Source organism: Bos taurus, chromosome 29 (assembly GCF_002263795.3).
Source record: "Bos taurus isolate L1 Dominette 01449 registration number 42190680 breed Hereford chromosome 29, ARS-UCD2.0, whole genome shotgun sequence".
NCBI classification, from domain to species: domain Eukaryota; kingdom Metazoa; phylum Chordata; class Mammalia; order Artiodactyla; family Bovidae; genus Bos; species Bos taurus.
In genome coordinates, this window is record NC_037356.1 from 9,277,664 (window position 1) to 9,297,967 (window position 20,304).

At 36.7% G+C, this 20,304-nt stretch overlaps 1 protein-coding gene across 2 annotated transcripts in view; it reads right to left on the reverse strand.

Moving 5' to 3' along the window:
- The window catches only part of EED (embryonic ectoderm development), a 30,552-nt gene extending 12,225 nt beyond the window's left edge, over positions 1-18,327 (reverse strand). Inside the window, exons 1-8 of one of the 2 annotated variants that reach the window (XM_015461113.3) lie at positions 18,196-18,327; positions 13,293-13,445; positions 11,537-11,629; positions 7,837-7,902; positions 6,393-6,518; positions 5,691-5,772; positions 3,188-3,279; positions 1,298-1,431 (exon numbers count right to left, since the gene is read on the reverse strand). In XM_015461113.3, the coding sequence (XP_015316599.1) occupies positions 1,298-1,431; positions 3,188-3,279; positions 5,691-5,772; positions 6,393-6,518; positions 7,837-7,902; positions 11,537-11,629; positions 13,293-13,445; positions 18,196-18,309 (860 nt within the window). In that variant the 5' untranslated portion in view covers positions 18,310-18,327. The remainder of the gene's footprint in view (positions 1-1,297; positions 1,432-3,187; positions 3,280-5,690; positions 5,773-6,392; positions 6,519-7,836; positions 7,903-11,536; positions 11,630-13,292; positions 13,446-18,195) is intronic. The other variant, NM_001040494.2, reaches the window with a different exon arrangement.
- Positions 18,328-20,304: the final 1,977 nt, after the last annotated feature.

Consider the following 20,304-nt stretch of genomic DNA (forward strand, 5'->3'; position numbering starts at 1 on the left):
AATGTATACCTAACATTTCTAATCTAGTAAGTGATTCAGTTTTTAAAGTGAAGTAACTGAAGAAGTATTACATGCCATGAATTAGTTATATCTTGGGCACAAGTCTTCTCTTTGGCTTTTCCCTCATACATAAAAAGGACGTTGGGCTCAATCATTTCAAATACATTTTCCAATTCAAATTGTGGGATCTTTTTTTTTACCTTTTTTGGGTGGCTCACAGGATCTCAGTTCCCCAGCCAGGGACTGAACTAGGGCCACAGCAGTGAAAGCCTGGAATCCTAACCCCTCGGCCACCAGGAAACTCCCAGATCTTTTCTTTATTAAAACATTAAAATGTTATTAATGACTTGATATAAATTCTTAACTACTATTAATTGCTTTTTAGCTTTATTAATTGCTTTTTAGCCAAATATGTATTATAATCTATGGTTAACCTCTCTCAAGAAGACCAGCATAATTCACTGTTACTTTCTGTAAGCTGTAAAATACAACAACTTCTATTTATTCCAAAGCTCTAGAAAATATAAAAACATAAATTTAATATTGTACTAACCCCTGATGTTTTAAAACAGAATTTAAAAGCTGTGCCAATTCTTAAGAGGCCTGAGATTTGATGTCACTGTATTAAATATTTACTTATGGTTACAAATTCAACTAACAATCTACTCATAATGTGGGTCGATAACCAGGGAATTAACTGCTAAAATGAAAAGAGCAAACAAAGTTAACATTTACAAACATAGGATAGTCATAGTGAAAGCGTTAATAGCTTGATAAGATTCTGAAAAAGACAGTAAATTAATTAAGAACTGAGGTTTTTCAAAAATAAGAAAACTGAAAAGTTTCCACATGTAGTCCCTTAGAACAAAGCTCCTGCTTTTGAATTTTCTGTTTAGTGAAGTGAGTATCATTTAAAGGAAAGCATTTATCATGAATTAAAGCTAAGAAACCCACTGAAAAAATTATGACTGTCTTTAATTAGAATTTACAGTGTTGACAAGCAGTGCTAATAACATTAGCACATGCATACCTAAATAAAATATGTGAATGGGCTACTAAGTTAAGAGAAAAATATAACTGAAAGGGATTTTGAAAAATGAGCCACAAACATAATTAGATAAAAATAAAGGCTTTCATTTAAATTTAATAAGTTTTATGGCATATAAATTATACCTTAACATTATTAAAAGAGGGGGTTCTCAACTCCATACTGGAGACTTATATAACAATTTTTGAAAAGTAAAACACTATTCAAAGGCATGAGATAGCACATTGTTTTAAATACTACAGTTGTTACCTGTTAGTTTTATTTGGGTTATAATCATAAGATTCCTTAATCGCATTCATCATTCTCTTTGAATTGATCCTCCAAAGTTTAAGAGAGTGATCCATACCACAAGACATTATTTTTTCACCCAAAAGATCATAATCCTGTATATAAAACAGAAAAGCTTAAATATGTAAATTATTTCCCCAAATTATGCTGATTTTCACCTCATGTCCAGTATTGTGAAAATTGTATTTCAAACCACAACACTAACATTTTGTGTTTCATATATACAGGCCATAAGTCACAAAGTTTTTACCACTTTCAAGATTTAGTTTTAACTGACTTGTTATCACCACAATATATGAGCTTATGCAATATGGCAGGTAAGAAGTAAACTCTTTTAATTTAGTTTTATCTATTCAATTATCTTTAGCCAAATATTTCCTTTGTTTGATTTTGAAGGTGAATCTAATGCTGAGGTAAAACAATTATTCTATGACAAAAAAACCTGAATGGTTGTTATTTTTCTTTGTCCAACCCAGATGAAGCAATGAAACTGGTATCTGCATGTGAAATTAGGAGTCCTTTAAACAACTGAAATTTATTTGTACATCTAAGCCAAAACACTTAGATAAGTCAGGTACCTTGGTTTTAGAGTTCAATTTTTAAATGAATAAAGAAAAATATGTCTTAAAAAGGAAGCAACATTTCCTCATTTGCTGTTTACTAATTTTTAATGAGCTCCTAACAGATCATCTATTGTAACCACCTTATTCCACCTCATCTCACAGATCAGACACTGAGGCTCAGAGATATTTACTTTAGCACATGGTACATGGGTCAATGACAATCTCACACATCAATCCTTCTAGCAGTGAACTCCTATTGGTACAAAAGAGATACAATCTATCCCCTACTTTCATGTTAAGAAATAACAGTAGAGAGTTCTATTTAAGGAGAGTACTTTCCTCATTAATCTAGATATTCTATGTTAATCCAACCTTTGAATCAATCATGAACACAGTTTTACAAAAGCCTGAGAGCTTCAGGTTTGGTGTTTATTGAATTCAGAAGTCTGGCAGCTGCTACTTTTCCTAATAACCTCACTGTCAATAGCAACAAGACAGCTCTAGAGCCAGAAGCTCTCATTTAGTTTTTAAGAAAGGACAGTAGTCTTTGTTTTTTCACACATAAAGCCAGATGGAGTTCTGCAAGTTCTAGAAAATCCTTTAAGATAGGTATGATTCTCACGAAAGCATATAGGAATATTTAGTACCTCCAATTAAAATATCACATGCTTCAAAATATAATGCCCTTTTAAAATAGTTAAAAAAACAAAAACAAAAACTGAAGAGCTGTAAGACTACTAAATAAGTAAGCTACACACAGAACGTAAATAAACCTAAACACAGAATCTGAAACTTAACTAAAAACACTTAATATCACTAGAACAGATCAACAGATTGTAATACAAAGCATAAAGACAACACCATGCCATCAAAGGGAAGTTATCTAAAAGTCAGTGTGAACAATGCCTCCTAGAAATGAGTAAGTTGTATTTCAACTTCAAATAAAAGGTGAAAAAATTTCTTAATTGCCAAGTAGGTTAACCTTTTCCTTTAATAACTGAGAAAACAACAAAAGGTCACTTCATGATTTTAGATTACAAAAGGAAAAGAACAAGTTCACAGAATTCTTTCATGAGAATCCAGGCGCTGGTAAAACATGTGCAAGAGTACAGATAAAACACAAAGAGCCTACTTGCTTTATTTCTTCATCTTTAAGTTAAAACCTTGTCTGTCACAGTAAATGAAATACCTGCCTGCCAAGCTACGTGAAACAAACCACACGCTTTCTTATCGGGAGTGCTCACAGCTTTGTAGCCTGAAGGCCACTGCCCTGCAGCTTTCAACTTACAGCACTTAGAACTTCATCTCTGTGCCCTTCTACACCTCCAAATATTGCCACCAGAGTGTCCGTCTGGATATTCCATAATCGTAAAGCATGATCTAGTACAGATACAAAAAAATAACAAACTTTTATCATTCATTTACTGTGGACATTTAATATGTCTTTAAAGAAAAAACTACCAAAGTCTGGACTTAACTCATTCACAGTAATGACGAAGAAGGAATCCATATCATATAGGAACTTAAAATATTTATATTACTTGTAGATTTAACTAGGTATGAGTTCAAACTTTCAAGGGTACTAGTTTTTCCCTCCACCATACCCACATTTACAAATTGAAGAGAACAAAGTAGATTTATAAGATCTCTATAGTAAATCTAAAAATACGATTGAAACATACACAGAGTATTATGGACCTTTCAAAAATTCTGTAATCTGAGCAATCTCAGTTTCCACTGAACATCAGCAAAATAAAGCAATATTCATAAATACCAAGCAGAGTTTGAAACAATGTCTATATTGTGTAATATTAACATATTATATAATATATTGTTAGTAGTGGAAATAAACATTGCTACAAAAATGACTTCTTTTTGTAGCAATGATTTCAATCTGCATCCAAGTTTTTGTGCAGACATTTACATTTCTCTTGAAGATACATGTACCTAGGAGTGTAATTCTATGTTTAGTTTTTTAAGGAACTGCCAGATTATTTTTCAATGTGCTTACACATTTTACATTCCCACCAACAATGGATGAAGGGGTTCCATATTTTACTGTCTTTTTGACTGCAGTCATCCTAGAAGGTGTGAAATGGTATCTCACTGTATTTTTGATTTGCATTTCCCTAATGACTAACTCTTGAGAGTCCCTTGGACTGCAAGGAGATCCAACCAGTCCATTCTAAAGGAGATCAACCCTGGGTGTTCTTTGGAAGGAATGATGCTAAAGCTGAAACTCCAGTACTTTGGCCACCTCATGCGAAGAGCTGACTCATTGGAAAAGACCCTGATGCTGGGAGGGATTGGGGGCAGGAGGAGAAGGGGACAACAGAGGATGAGATGGCTGGATGGTATCACCAACTCAATGGACGTGAGTTTGGGTGAACTCTGGGAGTTGGTGATGGACAGGGAAGCCTGGCGTGCTGTGATTCATGGAGTCGCAAAGAGTAGGACACAACTGAGCGACTGAACTGAACTGAATGATTAACAATGAGTGCTTTTCCATGTGCTTATTGGACATTCTTGCCTATTCTTTGGAAAGATGTCTACTTAAAAAGCCTTTGTTTGCTTTTAATTTGGTTGTCTTTTTATTACTGAACTGTATGACCTCTTGATTTAAGTCCCTTATTAGATACACACTTTGCATATTTTTTTTTCCCTGTAAGTTGTCTTTTCCTTTCTTGAGAGTTTTACTTGTAGAAAAATTCCTGTTCATTTTGAAAAGCTGTTTGAAAAAATGCTCTAACACAATGGGGGAAGAGCAAGATTAAGAAACTGTGATATTAAGAACAAGTAAGGCATTATGGTCTATGTTACTTGTAAAAGAATATCTAAGCCCAGTTACTGTTATTAACAGAAGAGAAAAAGTTATCAGCTCTCTTCTTAGGTGTCTATTTCCAAACAAGCCTTGATAGTTGAAATATCACACAAATTTTTTTCATTTAAGAGTTTTAATTTGAGGATATCTTTTAATATGGGGATTAGGTTATAGGTGTGATAGCTGTTAAGAAAAGAATACATTTGACTAGAATAATAATGTAGAAATATGAAAAGAGAAAGGGCAATAAAAAACAAAATGTAGAAATAAGAACAACTCAAATCACTTTAGAGAGCTCAGAAATGATTAAGAATGATTCAGAGGCCTTCTGAACCCAAAATAAACTTATAAGCCAACAGAGGCATACAGAGCAAGACAATGCTTTCTCTTTGTAAGGAAGGAAAACAAGGAAGAGCTTGCACTGGATAACTTAGAAGAGCTTACGCTGGATAACAGCATTTTAAGGAATCCTGTAGGGAATCTTTTATAAAATAGAAGCTTTAGAGAGAGAGAGGGAGGCAAAAAAAAGCATTATGGATTTTCAGATACACTATTTCTTATTACATGGTTGGAAAGCATCAGATGATTTGCTAGACTACCTTCAAACTATTAAAAATGTTTCATCTTCAGTGATCTGCCATTAAAATTAATAGTTTACTATGATAATTCAATTGAGGATAAAGTTCTAGAACTATCATAATGCAATACGGTAAATAAGGGTAACACACACCTAATCCTCAGTGTCAATTATTTTATCTACATCTTACAGGAACAGTGTATTTCATGGTCCCATTCTCCAGTTCTTGGTTTGGGGATGCTAATGTAGCCCAAGATTTTTCTAAAACTTCTTTTTAAATTTGGAATTTTCCCTTAGATTAGTTTGTCCCGAAGTCAAACAAAACAAAACAAACAAAACCCAACTCACTGCCAAATAAATACAACTATACAAGGAAATATTTATTTCTCTTACCTTTACTTACTGACAGGAGAAGATTTGGATCTCTTGGGTGGAATTTCAGCTCATTGATAGCATTTCCATGGCCAACATAGTGCTATAATAAATTCAAGATACTTCAACTTTCATATAAAAGTCAATAAATTCATTTTCATTAATCTTAAATGAATGGAAAAATAATTTCACTTGAAGTAGTGGTTCTCAACCTTGGCTGCATATTAAAATTACCTAGCTTGAAGGAAAAGTAAAAGATGTTCAAGTCCCATTTGCAGATATTCTGAGGCACAGCAAGGATTTAAAAGATTCTCAGGTGATTCTAATGTGCCCCCAGGGTAAAAGTGATTTGTAAAATTTCTTCCAAGGCTTCACTTTTTAATTCTTTACAAAGTATCCTTGACTCCATACTCCTATTTAGGGGTTCTTGAAAAATGAGCTCACTCTTTCGTTATTGTTCATTTAGAGCTTCTCAGGATAAAGCAAAAGAACAGAAATGATTTTAACAGAAAACAGTGCAAATGATAAAAATTTCCATTCCTTAATTTGCATTACCCAAATGTGACAAAGGTCTCAAAAGACTTGTCTAAAGGAAGCAACAGGCAAAGTACAAACCAAATTAAAAACTGCACAGAAATTGACTCCGTTTTAAATTCAACATGGCAAGTTTTCACAGGTGTGCATACAAAAAAAGCAGATCTACAATTTAACAAGAAAACCCACCTTTATGCACTGCATTGTTATGGGATTAATTATCCTAATTATGCCTCTAGATCCAGCAACAGCCAGCAGGGGATGGCTTGTATTGCTATCATATGTCCACGCACAAGTGTAAAAGTTTTCATCAGCCTAAGAAATTCCAGTTAAGAAATATAATTTGTTTTTGAAAAGGAAACACATCAATGATCACAATAATGTCCAAATAAGAAGTTCCCATTTTTCTTTATACCATCAGGGTTGAAACAATGAAGATTTTAGGTCTAAAATCTATACCAAGTGATGAAACAAACCCAATCTTTCCACTCAATTTTGATTACTATTTTGCTGTTTGCACAACTATTTACCTGTCTTTTGAAAGCAGCCATGGCCAATATGTAAATGAATAGGCATAGGTTGTATCCTCCCCCAAATTTATCTACAAAAACAGATTTCCGGAGGAAGGGATAGTCAAGGACTTTGGGAAGATTATGTATACACTGCTGTATTTAAGATGCATAACCAACTAAAACCCTTGTGTAGCACATGGAACTCTGCTCAACATTATGTGCCAGCCTGGATGAAGAGTGAGGTTTGGGAGAGAATGGATATATGTATGTGCATGGCTGAGTCCCCTCACTGTTCACCTGAAACTAACACAACATTGTTAATTGGCTATTCCCCAATACAAAATGTTTTTGGTATTAAGAATAAATAATTAAAATTAAAAAACAAACAAACCAACAAAAACAAAACCAGGTGTCCAGTTCCACAGGCTGTAATTTGCTGACCCTGGCTCTATCTCAATAACTCTACATGCCTCTAGATAAAAATCAGTTAACTATTCAGTTTTCCACCTTTTCCTGTGTGAGATTTTCCCAATACTGCCAAAGGTCACCTCCTTCCTTATCACCTAAGGGAAGACTAAAATGTTCTTTTTCTTACTTGCTAGGTTTTTCAAATGGATCTGGAAGAAATCTTATCACCAAGCTTTGACTGTTGTATCCTTTGGCTTTTTAATGCTTTCTTTTTCTTTATAAACCCATGTTTTGCAATATTTCATTTCCTAAACAAACATGCTTCTTTTTTTTCCCTGTAGGCTCTGCTGACCAAATACCTGATATGACTGTCAGGCACAGTTTCTGATCAACCCAAATTCACCAATATCCCTGCCCTGAAATGATAAAAATCTAAGCAAGGTCAAAGAAATAGCAAGTTTTACCTACGTTCTGCTATCACTTTCTATTACTGGATTTCCAGCACTCATCTCTAGGCACCTGTATTGTCCGCCCTCATATCCACCCTGACAGTGGCTTCGCGGGATCAGGAAAACTAGATACCAAGAATCTCTTGGGTAACAATGAAGGAATAGCATTGGATAAAGTTAAGAAAGAAAGGTACAAAAGCTTTGGGGTACTTATTCAAAGTCAATTTCTTTAGCCAATGATACCAAAAACCCAGGAAAGGATACATCAGCATCCACATAAGACTGCAACAACCGGATTTCTCCTTGTGAATGACATTCATATAAGGTAACCTAATGAAAACAAAAATACAGCAAAGTTTATCTCAAATACAGAAACACTCTTCAGCTTTTGAACATACTTTATTTTACTGTGCAGTACAGTCAAAAAAACCTTTTTTTAAATAACTTAAATAATACAGAAAACTATTAAAAAAGGAGAACTCCTTTAAATTTAAGGAAACCATTATAAACTCTAATACATTACATATTTTCCAGAGTATACTAAACACTGTAGTAATAATAATGGTTTCTATTTCCAATGTTTTCAACTTATTCATATAACTGGACCAATTCTTCCAAGTAAATAGACTTGAGTACCTCACAGTAAAGTATAACTACTTCCTAAAACTGTGGTTTATTCTCTCTCTTTTTTTTTTTTTTCCCGTTGTGCCATATGGCTTGCAAGATCCCAGTTCCCTGACCAGAGACTGAACTTAGTCCCTGACCAGAGACTGAACTTAGGCCCATGGCAGTCAAACTGCAGAGTTCCAACCACTGGACCTCCAGGGAATTCCTGTGGCTTATCCTCTTTAAAGTCTTTGGGTAGTTTTAGAGCATTTATTAATTACATAAAAGAAAATCTAAAATTTGCCTCATGAACATTGCTCATCAAATATTAACTTTGTGTTGTACAGTGGCCCTTTCCATTTATCATTTTCTAAAATTAATAACATATTCACTTTACTCAATTATGTACAGTTGTCCCTCAGTATCTCCAAGGGGACAGGTTCCAGGACACTCACAGATACCAAAATCTGAGAAGGCTCAAGTTCCTCATATAAAACGGCATAGTATTTGCCTATAACCTCACATATCCTCCAGTATACTTTATCTTTAGACCACTGCTGCTGCTGCTGCTGCTAAGTCGCTTCAGCTGTGTCCAACTCTGTGCGACCCCATAGACGGCAGCCCATGAGGCTTCCCCATCCCTGGGATTCTCCAGGCAAGAACACTGGAGTGGGGTGCCATTTCCTTCTCCAATGCATGAAACTGAAAAGTGAAAGTGAAGACGCTCAGTCGTGTCCGATTTGTAGTGACCCCACGGACTGCAGCCTACCAGGCTCCTCCGTCCATGGGATTTTCCAGGCAAGAGTACTGGAGTGGGTTGCCATTGCCTTCTCCTAATACAATGCAAATGCTATGCAAATAAAGGTGCCAGCACAAAGCAAATTCAAGTTTTGCTTTTTTGGAACTTTCTGGAATTTTCTTTTCTGAATGTTCTCAATCCATAGTTGGCTGAATCTGTGGATGTGGAACCCTGAGGATACAGAGGGCTTACTCTGTAACACTAAAATTTTTTTAAACACTTTTTGATGTGGACCATTGTCTTTATTGAATTTTTTTACAATATTGCTTGTTTTATGTTTTGGTTTTTTGGCCCCAAAGCATGTGGGATCTTAGCTCCCCAACCAGGGATAGAACTTGCACCCTCTGCATTAGAAGGCAAAGTCTTAACCACTGGTTCGCTAAGGAAGTCCCTGTAATACTACATTTTAAAAAATCTCTTTCCATTTTTCTTACAGTTTAGTCATGCTAGCAATACTGTTACTAATTTTAATAAGTCTGTAAGAACTCTATAAAAATCCTTTAAATCACCTATTAATAAGATAATCTCTACATTAATATTCTAAAAGCATATTCTTTATATGGACATTAACTAGGTTATGTCTTTAGAAAGTATTTTGATTAAAAAAAAAAAAAGAGGTCCAAATAGCAGACTTTCTTATAATTCAATAACCTATAATTCAATGTCATTTTAAGTTAAACTAGGGATTCTTTTTGTTACAAAGCCTGCAACATTACAAGAGGCATTCTGAAGCACGAGTTGTATTAATTCTAATTACACGAACATGACAATTAATAATAATGATGGTAAAGTTAGTGAAGTATGCTTATAGTGATGTCTTAAAAGTGAATTCAAATCAATTAATGGATTATATTCCCAATTCTCAGAAACAAATAACCTTAATTTTTTTCTTTGAACTGCATCACGTTCCCTCTGAATCACTGTTTTCGAGCTACATATCATAACATACATTTGGCTAAATATAAAAAAAAGGCTGTTATCCAGGTTATCAACTTAAGTAGTGAGTTTCAAATTTTCAGAACTTTACAACCAATAAACGCATCTTCTCTGAATGTAGGGCAACTAACTAAGCCTGTATGCCACAACTACTGAGCCTATGCTCTACAGCCTAGGAGCCACAATGCTGAGCCCACGTGTCACAGCTACTGAAGCCCTAACGTTCCAGAGCCTGTGCTCCGCAACAAGAGAAGCCACCTCAGGAAGAATCCTGTGTACCTCAACTAGGGAGTAATCTATGCTTGCCGTAGAGAAAAGCCCACACAGCAACAAACACCCAGCAGAGCCAATAATAAAGTTATATATATATATAAAAACTTCTTTGAAGACTTCCAGGGAATTATTTAAAGCCAAATTTTACTTTTCGGAAAATAGGAATAGGAAGGATTTAGCCCGGAATAGATGCATGCATGTTTGTAAGATTTTCAAACTTCCAGAAAATAAAAAGAAAAAAGCTTGGAAATATGCTGACATTTGGAAAATACTCAGCTGACAACTCCTAGGTTGGTGTTGACTGAAAACAGAATACTAACACTAAAAACATAAATATAGGAAACAGTGCATTCAAAATCATGGTCTTTTATTTCTCTAACAAGCTTAGCACAATTATTAAAGAAGCATAAGACTGAATTTCACTCAGTTTAAATAAAGTTACAGAATAGCTCCCAGATTCAACTTCCTTCCCTTCCCCTCTTGGGCTAAAGGTAAAACAAGTGACTTTACTGTCAACCCACACCAGTTAAGTCAATTTCCCCCATCTTTCTATTTCCAAATACACCAATCTGTTTCTCCGTTATTCCTAACTCCTAGTACATTATTAATGAATAACCAGAATGTAAGTTAATTAAAAGACTTATTATTAGGAAGACAACTTTTCCAAAATGATTTTAACAGACTCCTGAGACTCCCCGAGAAGCACTAGGAATCTTCCTTTTTCCCATTCATTTAGAAGTGAATGGAAATAAGTCTTTGCAATCCACTTTTTCAGCCCTAGGTTCAACTAAAAAGTTAAATAACATTTTACATCAAAACATGTCTACTACGGTTTTTTTCCATGCATTCTCTCAGTTCAAGATACTCTGGCTTCCTTAAATAAAAATAATTCAAAAAACAAATGTTTACTGTGTATAATTAAAATATTTTCAGTAACTATTATACAAATCCATTGGATTTATGCTTTGCATTTATAGAGAGCAACTAATTATATTTATTATTTTTAAGAAATCACAGACCTGTTACTCCAAGTTTACAAACAACTATCACAGTCACTTGGAAAAAGCAAAGTCAATTTTTTCAGCCACTTAGAACAATATTTATGAAGACAAAATATAAATAGAGACTTGTTTCATGAACAATTTTGTGAGTATATATGAAAAAAGATGTATTTTCAGTCATGAATATTAGTTTTAATTTTTGACAATTTCTAGAATGTTTCATTTTTACATAAAGGAATGATATTGTCAAATTGGCTACACAAAGTTTACTTCAAAATCATTACACTTCAGTGTTACACTAATACCAGAGACTGATGAGCCAAATGCCAAACAGCCCCTTAACACTCACTCTGTTGCTTCCTACAGTTGCAAACACTAATGGATCTCCTTCTTTACTGTGCCAGTTAAACTGAACTCCAAACAATGGTTGATTATGATCTTCCTATAAAATAACCAAGAAATAAGAAAAATCAATATATTTTAAAAACCAAAAAGGTAGTAAACTGATCATTCCCATTAAAAACCTTCCCCTCCACAAAATGCAAGCTGCAATTTTATCATACATAAACTGACTTTCGACACTTAAAAGATATGTTAGTCCAGTTTTCACATTTTAAAATACTGGTGCATGATAAAACTATGTAATAATTAAAGACTTAAGAGGTTAGGTAACAAGTACTCATCAATGAAAATACTTTAATAGTTGCTCTGTATTTTCTTAAACCCAAATGGCATGCTTTTGAATCAAAATATAATGGATAATTGTGACAAATGCATTTAATCTCTTAGGACCCAATTTATTTTTCTGAAATAACAAATAACCTGAGAGTTAATACAGTTTCTCCAGTACTCATTAAACGTTTTCTGGTTGAATTCTTCCCTTGTGAAGTGAAGAAAATTGATTCCATTCAAATCACTGCTCTCCATTAGTTCTATAGAAACAATTTTAAATTACTTGAATTTGGATCCTAAAAGAAAAACCACCTAAGAAGTTTTATAATGAACAAGAACACTTGAAAGTGGGGGCCAGGGAGGCAGTAGGCTGTAACTATAAGGAAGTATATAAAAAACAAGCATTCCGTTTTTTGTTTTTTAATTGGAGCAGAGCTGATTAACAATGTGGTGTCAGTCTCAGGTGCACAGCAACGTGATTCAGCCACACACACACACACACACCACACACACACACACCCCCCACATCCATTCTTTTTCAAACTCTTTTGCCATCTAGGTTATCACAGAGTACTGAGCAGAGTTCCCTCTGCTAAAAGTATTCAGTTTTGTTCATAAAGTTATTTTTTAGCCTTAGGATTTTACTGGCAATTTCCTGATGTTTAACAGTAACTTTCATATTCACTTTAAGGCACTTTAAAGTCTGACAACTTTCATTTCTTATCCTTTAAAAAGCCACAGTTTTAGGCTTTGGAAATATTTAATAAAAATAATACAGTTCAAACCATTTTCCAAATATACTATGTAAAAATAGGTTAATATACCTAAATATTAACATGAAACTACAAAGGGACACTTTGCTTTAGAAGAAAAAACACACATACAAAAACACTGAAATTAATTTCTCTCCTTTTAAGAGTATAATTTGACACACACAGCAATGAATTTTGCTACCTAGATAGGAAAATAATTTCCATATGGCCATAGCTTCTTATGCTTTTCAAAGACTTTAAAAGGATATTTAGATATTTTAAAAAGAATCTAACATATGCACAAGACACTATAATGTATATTTTTGCTCAGTATAGGAAAAATATCCCCAAATTAAAAAAACAGAAAATGAATATATAAGACACTTAAATATCAGTAAATATTTTTTAAAAATAAAAAGACTATTGAGAAAACAGCAATCTAAATAACTCCAACCTATTATTTCTCCCAAATATTAACTATGCAAAACAAATTTTAATTTATACCTTTTTTCTTGAAAACAATTACAAATAAGACTTAAATTTTTAAAGACTTCCAACTATTATAACTTTAAAATATTTTTAACTTGACAGAGAACCTTGAGCATAAAATGTTTGCCATTGAGAAACCTGCAATCCTGAAACCCTGCATTCAGCCCATAGATTGTGTCTTTCTCCACATACCTTGAGACTATTTACACATTTGAAAGAATATTTGCATTTCTTTGATTTCCATTTTCCCTTCCCCCAACTCTTCCTTCCAGGTGCATTTGGCGTATTTGTAGGTGTATCAGGGCGTTCTGTGTTGGTACCGCTTTCTATACTGACAGCATCATCCTATAAGCAGCAAATCAGAAAAAACTATATGAAACAGCAATACTGTACACTGTACTTAGGAAATGACTTCAAACTGGACAGCTGCTGACCAAAGTAAAACAAGTAATAAACCCTGCAAGAAATGAAAACATGTATTCCCGCAAATGCATTAGATTTGTGGATATTTGCTATTTCAGCAAAAATTTAAACAAAAAACTAATCCTGATGTTGCTAATGGTAAGAATAATACTGCCTTTAAATAATAAAGCACTGGTTTGTGCCAGCCATGACATTACATTGCCTCACTTCATCTTTACTGCTCTTCATACAAGGTACTGTCAGATAATAAAGTGTTGCTTAGAGAGCCTAAGGTGGTGTCTTGCTGGTTAGGGTTGCTGGGATTGAAAACCAGAGCTGTGACTCCTAAATCTGACTGACCTACATGTCCTCATAGTTTATTTGACTGCTTGCTGCTCAGTTTGGAGCATGGTAGTGGGTGGCTGTTTGAGGCCAGTGTGTTAGTACTTCCTATTTTAGATGAAAATCCTGATTATCATTCAAACTCTGCTTATTTTTAACACTTAAACCATTTAGAAACCTTTTTAGGTTCTACATATTATGTGCTATTTACCAGTGAAATCTGACTCATGGCTCTAAAATACTCATGATTCAGAACTCTAGAAGCTCACTATAAAGTAAAATCTTTCCAAATGCAGAAGTGACTATAAACCTTAAAATTTCACCTAATTTATAACCTGTCTCCAGTCCACAAGATATATTAATGGTCCTCTACTCTCAGAAGAGGATTTCACTACCTCTTCCAATTACACATTCCAAAGTGTTCTCTGGAATAAAGAGATTTATTTAAACCTGTATCACCTTAGGGCAGTAGTTACTAAATTCATTCCAGAGGAAGCTTTTTTCATGGAGTGCCCACTAACATCAATGAGAATACAGACTAGAAACCATTGCCCTAGGAGCTATTTTTTAAAGTATTGCTTTCTAAAGTTAGTTTTATGATATAACAGAAAGTTAAAAATCCACTAGAATATCAAAAAATATCTAGATTGTAACTTAATGTAAACACAATCAGCTTTTAGATACAGAAAATACAAAACTATATTTATAGAGTTCAGTTCCTAGGTCGAAATCACTGCTTTTTAATCTCTATTTCTTTCTACCTTTCAGTTGAATTTACAAAGTTAAAATTTAGTGTAGAAAACAATTTTGTGTTTCATTGGAAAACTTCATGTCTACTGCACTTTTCTTCCATGTTATCAGATTCTAGTCTGCTTCAATGCCTTTGAACAATCTTACATCTCTTACACTGTGGACAGCCAAAGGCAGAGGTTCAAAATGTCTTCCCTTTCATTCTGAAGAAAAGTTTTTGTCTCCATTTGCAATTTCATCTCTACATTCCTTTCATCTGTATAGTTTGTACTGTGTGACTTAAACTTGACCAGTTCCCTTACGTGAGTAAAATGTTTCTGAAAATTATCTTTTAACACTAGAGAAATGAAAACAATACAATGGTTAGACACTTATTCACCAGCTTCTTTCCACTCTGGCTAAAGAGTCAACTGCTAATCAAGAAGCCACACAAAACATAGTAAATAACTGGAGAACATTACACACACACACCTTTTAACCATTTAATTTACACACACACCTTTTACCCATTTAATTTACCCGTCTCCTCAAATAGTCAAATCAAGACAGAATCAAATGGAAATGCAATACACTCACAATGCTTTCATTTTATTTGCAAATTCAAACCTTTCCTGAGCATCTAGTATGTGCACAAGCTGATATCCACCTTGACTCCTCCTCCTCAAAGTATAGAATGGTACTGTATAACAGACATGGCACTACCACCTTCATCTGCTCCACAAGCAAACGGGGATAGTAATTTGTCCCTTGATCTTGCCACGGGTTCCTTAAGCAAGTCAAGTCTTCAGATTCAGCCTTCTGATCTTATTACCAGGCAACAATCAGTATTCTTTCAGAAGCCAATTATGCTGCACTTATATGAAAAAGTTAATAAAATGGCAGATACACATACAATGAACTTAAAATAGGTCCGACATTAACTACACTTACTGTGCTGATCATTCTGCAATGCAAATACTGAATCATTATGTTGTGCACCTAAAACTAACAACATAATGTTATTGGTCAATTATATCTAAATTTTTTAAAAGTTTAACATCCTATCAGTTCTTTGATTCACTTTAACAGTATCAACTGCTCAGATTACCATAACTCCAATTTACAAATACCACATTCTTTCCTCCACTTGCCTTTGGCCTTCCTGTCATTATTTGGCTCCTTCAAGAGTTAAACCACTGCCCTTATTAGCTTTTTCTGAATTCATTTTTATACAAAGTTCTCTACTCCCTTCCTTTATTGCTTCTCTTAACCTATGTCCTAGATCTGGGTCCCTGGACGGAATTCAGAGGGCCTGTGAACTTATGCAGTTGAATAAATTCATAAGTAAATTTAAGATTGCATCTTAATTTTTACATTTTTAACTGAAATCTATTACTTCCTTCTATTATAATACAGGCAGTATATGTGCTAATGTTACTGTAGCTGTAACCTTCTCAGCAATGGAAATCATGAATTTTTATATTCCATTATAGTTGTTGCAGATCTCAAAAGCTGTCTATACCCATCAGTACTATCAGTCATTGTGAGGTCTAGTTACTTAATGTAATAAAGACGTACTTTATTAAAACAAACCTGAAATTTGTTTTAAACAATTTTATAACTTCCTTATAATTTTATCACTGATTTTGTTTGTAATCTTATATATTGTATTTTATACATTTGAAAATATTACTCTGAAGTTTCACAGGAAAAGTGTCCAAGGCAGAGAAAAGGTTAAAAGTCGCCATCTAAAGGAAGGAACCAAAACAAAGGCTTAGTCCAACCATGTAGCTCTGAATAGCTTCAGTATGCATCAAAGAATACATTCCTCTTAAGGGTCTGTAAAAAGAAAATAACTTTTCAATTTATTTAGTTCCCTGAAATTTTCCTCAGTCTAAATTGGGTATTGACATCTTCATTACATTTCTGCCTGATAAATATCTGGAAGGGCCAGAAACACAAGTCTAGATAATATGATTACAAAATAAGGAATAATATTTAAATAACACTTGCATGGTATTTATGAACGGGGCATTCGGTTCAGCACTTTACCTATATTATCTCATTTAATCCTCACAAACATCCCATGAGGTAAATACTGTTATTATCCCCATTTTTAAGATAAGAATCCAAGGAAACTAGGTAAAGTACCTAGATCAAGCAACCGGTAAAGCAGTAGAGTGGCGGATTTTAACCTAACACCTGGATCCAGTTTGTGCTCCTAGTCACTAATCTAATCTGCCAAGAGAAATTTAAGAGAAGGTGGAAATAAAACAGATTCCAACGGCCTGAGTGAAGAGGGTCAAAAATGTTAGATCCCAATATATACAACTGGAAAGCACAAACAGGAAAATAAAAAGATTTAAAGTAACAATCAACACCTACTAAGCCTTTCAGATATTTCAAGTCCAAATCCCACAAACTGACAACCCCCCAAATATCTTTCCTCTATCTGCAAAAAGAATTCCTTCCCATCTGTTCAGTGAAAATTTTGTCTTGATACCATGCCATACATGTGCTTCAGTCGGTGTGTAAGATACACCATTTACTCTTAAAACTAGGCAAACTGAGAAAAAGAACTTACACCACCCTTCTATAACACTTCAGAAGACATTCCCTCGGAGGGTTCACATTTTAGAGTATCACCTTTGAATGAATCCTCGAGACATTTTTTCCTGAACTTATTGGATATAAACTTAAAACATGAAACTGAAAATTAACGTCAATTCGGTTATCACTGGCGTTTCACCTAAACACAAGTGGGGTCAACTGTTGGGACGGACTAGAGTTATGACTATTTTAAAAAAGTTTAAAAATCTGATTTCAGAGCACCTTTACACATGCGAGACCACGAGCCTACACCTAAAGCCATCTACCTTTACCACAGTTGCCTAGTGTCTTCTAGGTTGTCCCCGTTATCCTAGTGAAAACCGACGAAAGACTAACTGTCCCTTCTCATCCTTTCCTCAAGAGTCGCTCCCCCTCCAACTCTGGAGACGACTCGCGCAGTTCTCCTCCTCCAGAAGTGAGACCGACTGTCAGGCGCACCCTTCACCAACTAGACAGGAGCAAACACAAAAGCCCCTTTAAGAGTCACCGAAGTCCCAGACGTCCGAGATCTGCTCTTCCCATCGTGGACTGCCTGGAAGGGTCTAAGGACACGATCCCTAAATCCCTTTTTTAAAAGTCCGTAACACACGCTGGCCCCTCCTTCCAACTGTCTTAGGAAAAAAAAAAAAAAAACAACCTCTAACTTGCCTTTTAAACTACTGGAATCTCAGATCCGCACTTTGCCCCCAAAGGCCCAAACTCTCCCCCTCCACGCAAAACGCTCTCAGGGAAGACCCCCTCCGACCCTCCACCACCACGCTCTGGCCCCAGCCACACTCTCCTTCGCGAAGTTTCCTTTCGCTCTAGGCGCCCCAGATCAAAAAAATCCCCTCAGAGACGAGTTCGATTTTCTCCTCCACGCCCGCGTTTTCCTCAGCAGAGCGGTGACACCTCTCCCTCCCCCCACCCCACCTTACCACAGCCGTCCGCCCGCCCCCGCGCCCAGTTTAAAAAGAACTGAAAACTTTGACGGCCAAGTCCCGTCCGGACTGCCCTGGGGGGCTGCGCTCACATTCTCGTCTCCAGAGAGGTCCGGGTTGCTATTCTCGTCGCTGCTCAGCTTCTGCTTCTTGGCCGCAGGCATGTCTGTTCCCGCCGGCACTGTCGACACTTCCCTCTCGGACATATTCCTCCGCCTCCCTCCAGGTTCCTGCCGCCGGGGGCGGGGCCTCCGCCACACCGCCGTCAAGCAAGCCCGGCCGGAGCTTGCCGCAAAGCTGCCGCCGCCGCCACCGCCGCCGCTCCCCCCACTGTCGCAAACCGCGCCCAGCCGCCGAGGCGGGCGTGCGTGCGACCCCGCCACACTGCTGAAAAAGGGGCGCGCGCGCGCGCGCCCTCCCGCGCGGCTTCCCGGGTCCTTCCCTGTCCCCGCTCCCGTCTTGCCCTCTTCCCGCCGCCCTCCCGGCAGTTTGCACGGAGCGGGTGTGGGATCCGTCGGCTTCCGAGGGCAGTTATTTCCAACGTCCCCCTTCCCCGCGACCGCCCTGTAAAGGGAGAGGCGGAACTCTGAAGAGGGGGTGCACCCTCACCCCCTTCCTCCTTCGAGAGACGGTTCAGCCGCAATTGGCCCAATCCTTCGATCCCCCGACCCCGCTGCGAGGACTCGAAAGTCTGTGGAATGGACGGGCCGACTCGGGTCCCGGGGGACGGGGGGAACCAGACGAGAAGTCGCCTCACGGTTCGGGCGTCTGTGCCGAGTGTTCTTCATCTTGAACTCGAGGAGTAACGGTGTCACGTTATGCGCGGAACTAGTCGCCACCTCACTTGCAGTTGAGAACAGAAATTCAAAAACTAGCGAGCCTCGCGCCTGCCTCCCCTGCCTAGCTAATGGAAGGTGCCCGCTAACAGGTGCGCATGCGCCGGGGCGTGTGCTCGCGCTTGGTTGTCCGGGCCCGCCTCCTCCAGGCCCCTCCTCTTGGAAATCTTGTTTTCCAACCAGGTAGTCTTCCACCGGGTTTCCGTGGCAAAGGATGGGTCTCAAGGCGCCACCCGATTGTAGTCCCCTGAGTGCGTCCTGATTTCTTGATGAATATTTATTCTAGTGAATATTGATCGCAAGGGATGATTATCCTCGTCCAATTAGTCCCAATATTGGGTAGGGCTTAAGTAGGAATACCCTAAAAGCATAATTCTAGATTCCCTTGAATTACATCCCAAAGTGCTTCCTTTATGTCTTAAAGAATGTTAATGGCCCTGAACAATGCCAAGGCCTGAAAAGCAATGTTCACCTCCAAATATGTATGAGACTGTGCGACTTAAATGACGGACAATATTTTTTTGGCATGATTTTGACAATAAAATTTTAGGGGAAGTCAACAAAAACTGTGATGTTTTACAAAAATGTTTTTGTTACGTCTGGGCTCTTGACAGGTGCTAAGCGCATTGGTGAGCCTTGTGGATTTGTTAGATGGGTCGTTAAGCCACATAACCAAAGGAGTAGCCCAGAAAAGGGGAACTATGATAAACAAAAGACCAGCCCTCTCTTACCTGCCTCTTTGGGAACTTAGCTGTGACTACTTAACTTTCTGGCCGTCATTGTCCTCACCTGTAAAAATGACGATTAAAGAAGGGACCTAACATTTCTTGAGCACTACTGGGTAGTATCTACTTTTTTGTATGTTCTAGAGCTCATTACATCACCCTTTGGATACAACAGTAGAAGAATGCCCCATCCATAAAATTCTAGTGTCCTTGAACTAGATGCCTTAACATATTGCAGATTGCAAGTCACTTCTTTTGGAGACAAGGAGAGAACTCCTGAGAATAAGAAAAGTAAGGCAGAGGCAGGGCAGAATTTAGATGTTTTTGCAATGAAGATTCAAGAAAAAATAAGGAAGCTGAAAAAAAAGTTTGGATTTAGTATAGTAATTGCCCTTATTTGTTGAACTCCTAAAGTGCCAGGCACTGCTAATCAGTTAGTTGGCTAGAGAGAGATGAGACTAGTATGGAGTCTCCAGTGAGAAAGTAAGATGTGTCTTTGACATGTTCATGGGCAGAGACAAACATCCCCACTTACCTGTTGAGAAGGATGTTTGTGAAATATAGTTCTACAACTAAAAGGGTAATCAACTAAAGCAATTCTAATCCAAATTACTCTTTGTATCTGGGATCAGTGGCAGCT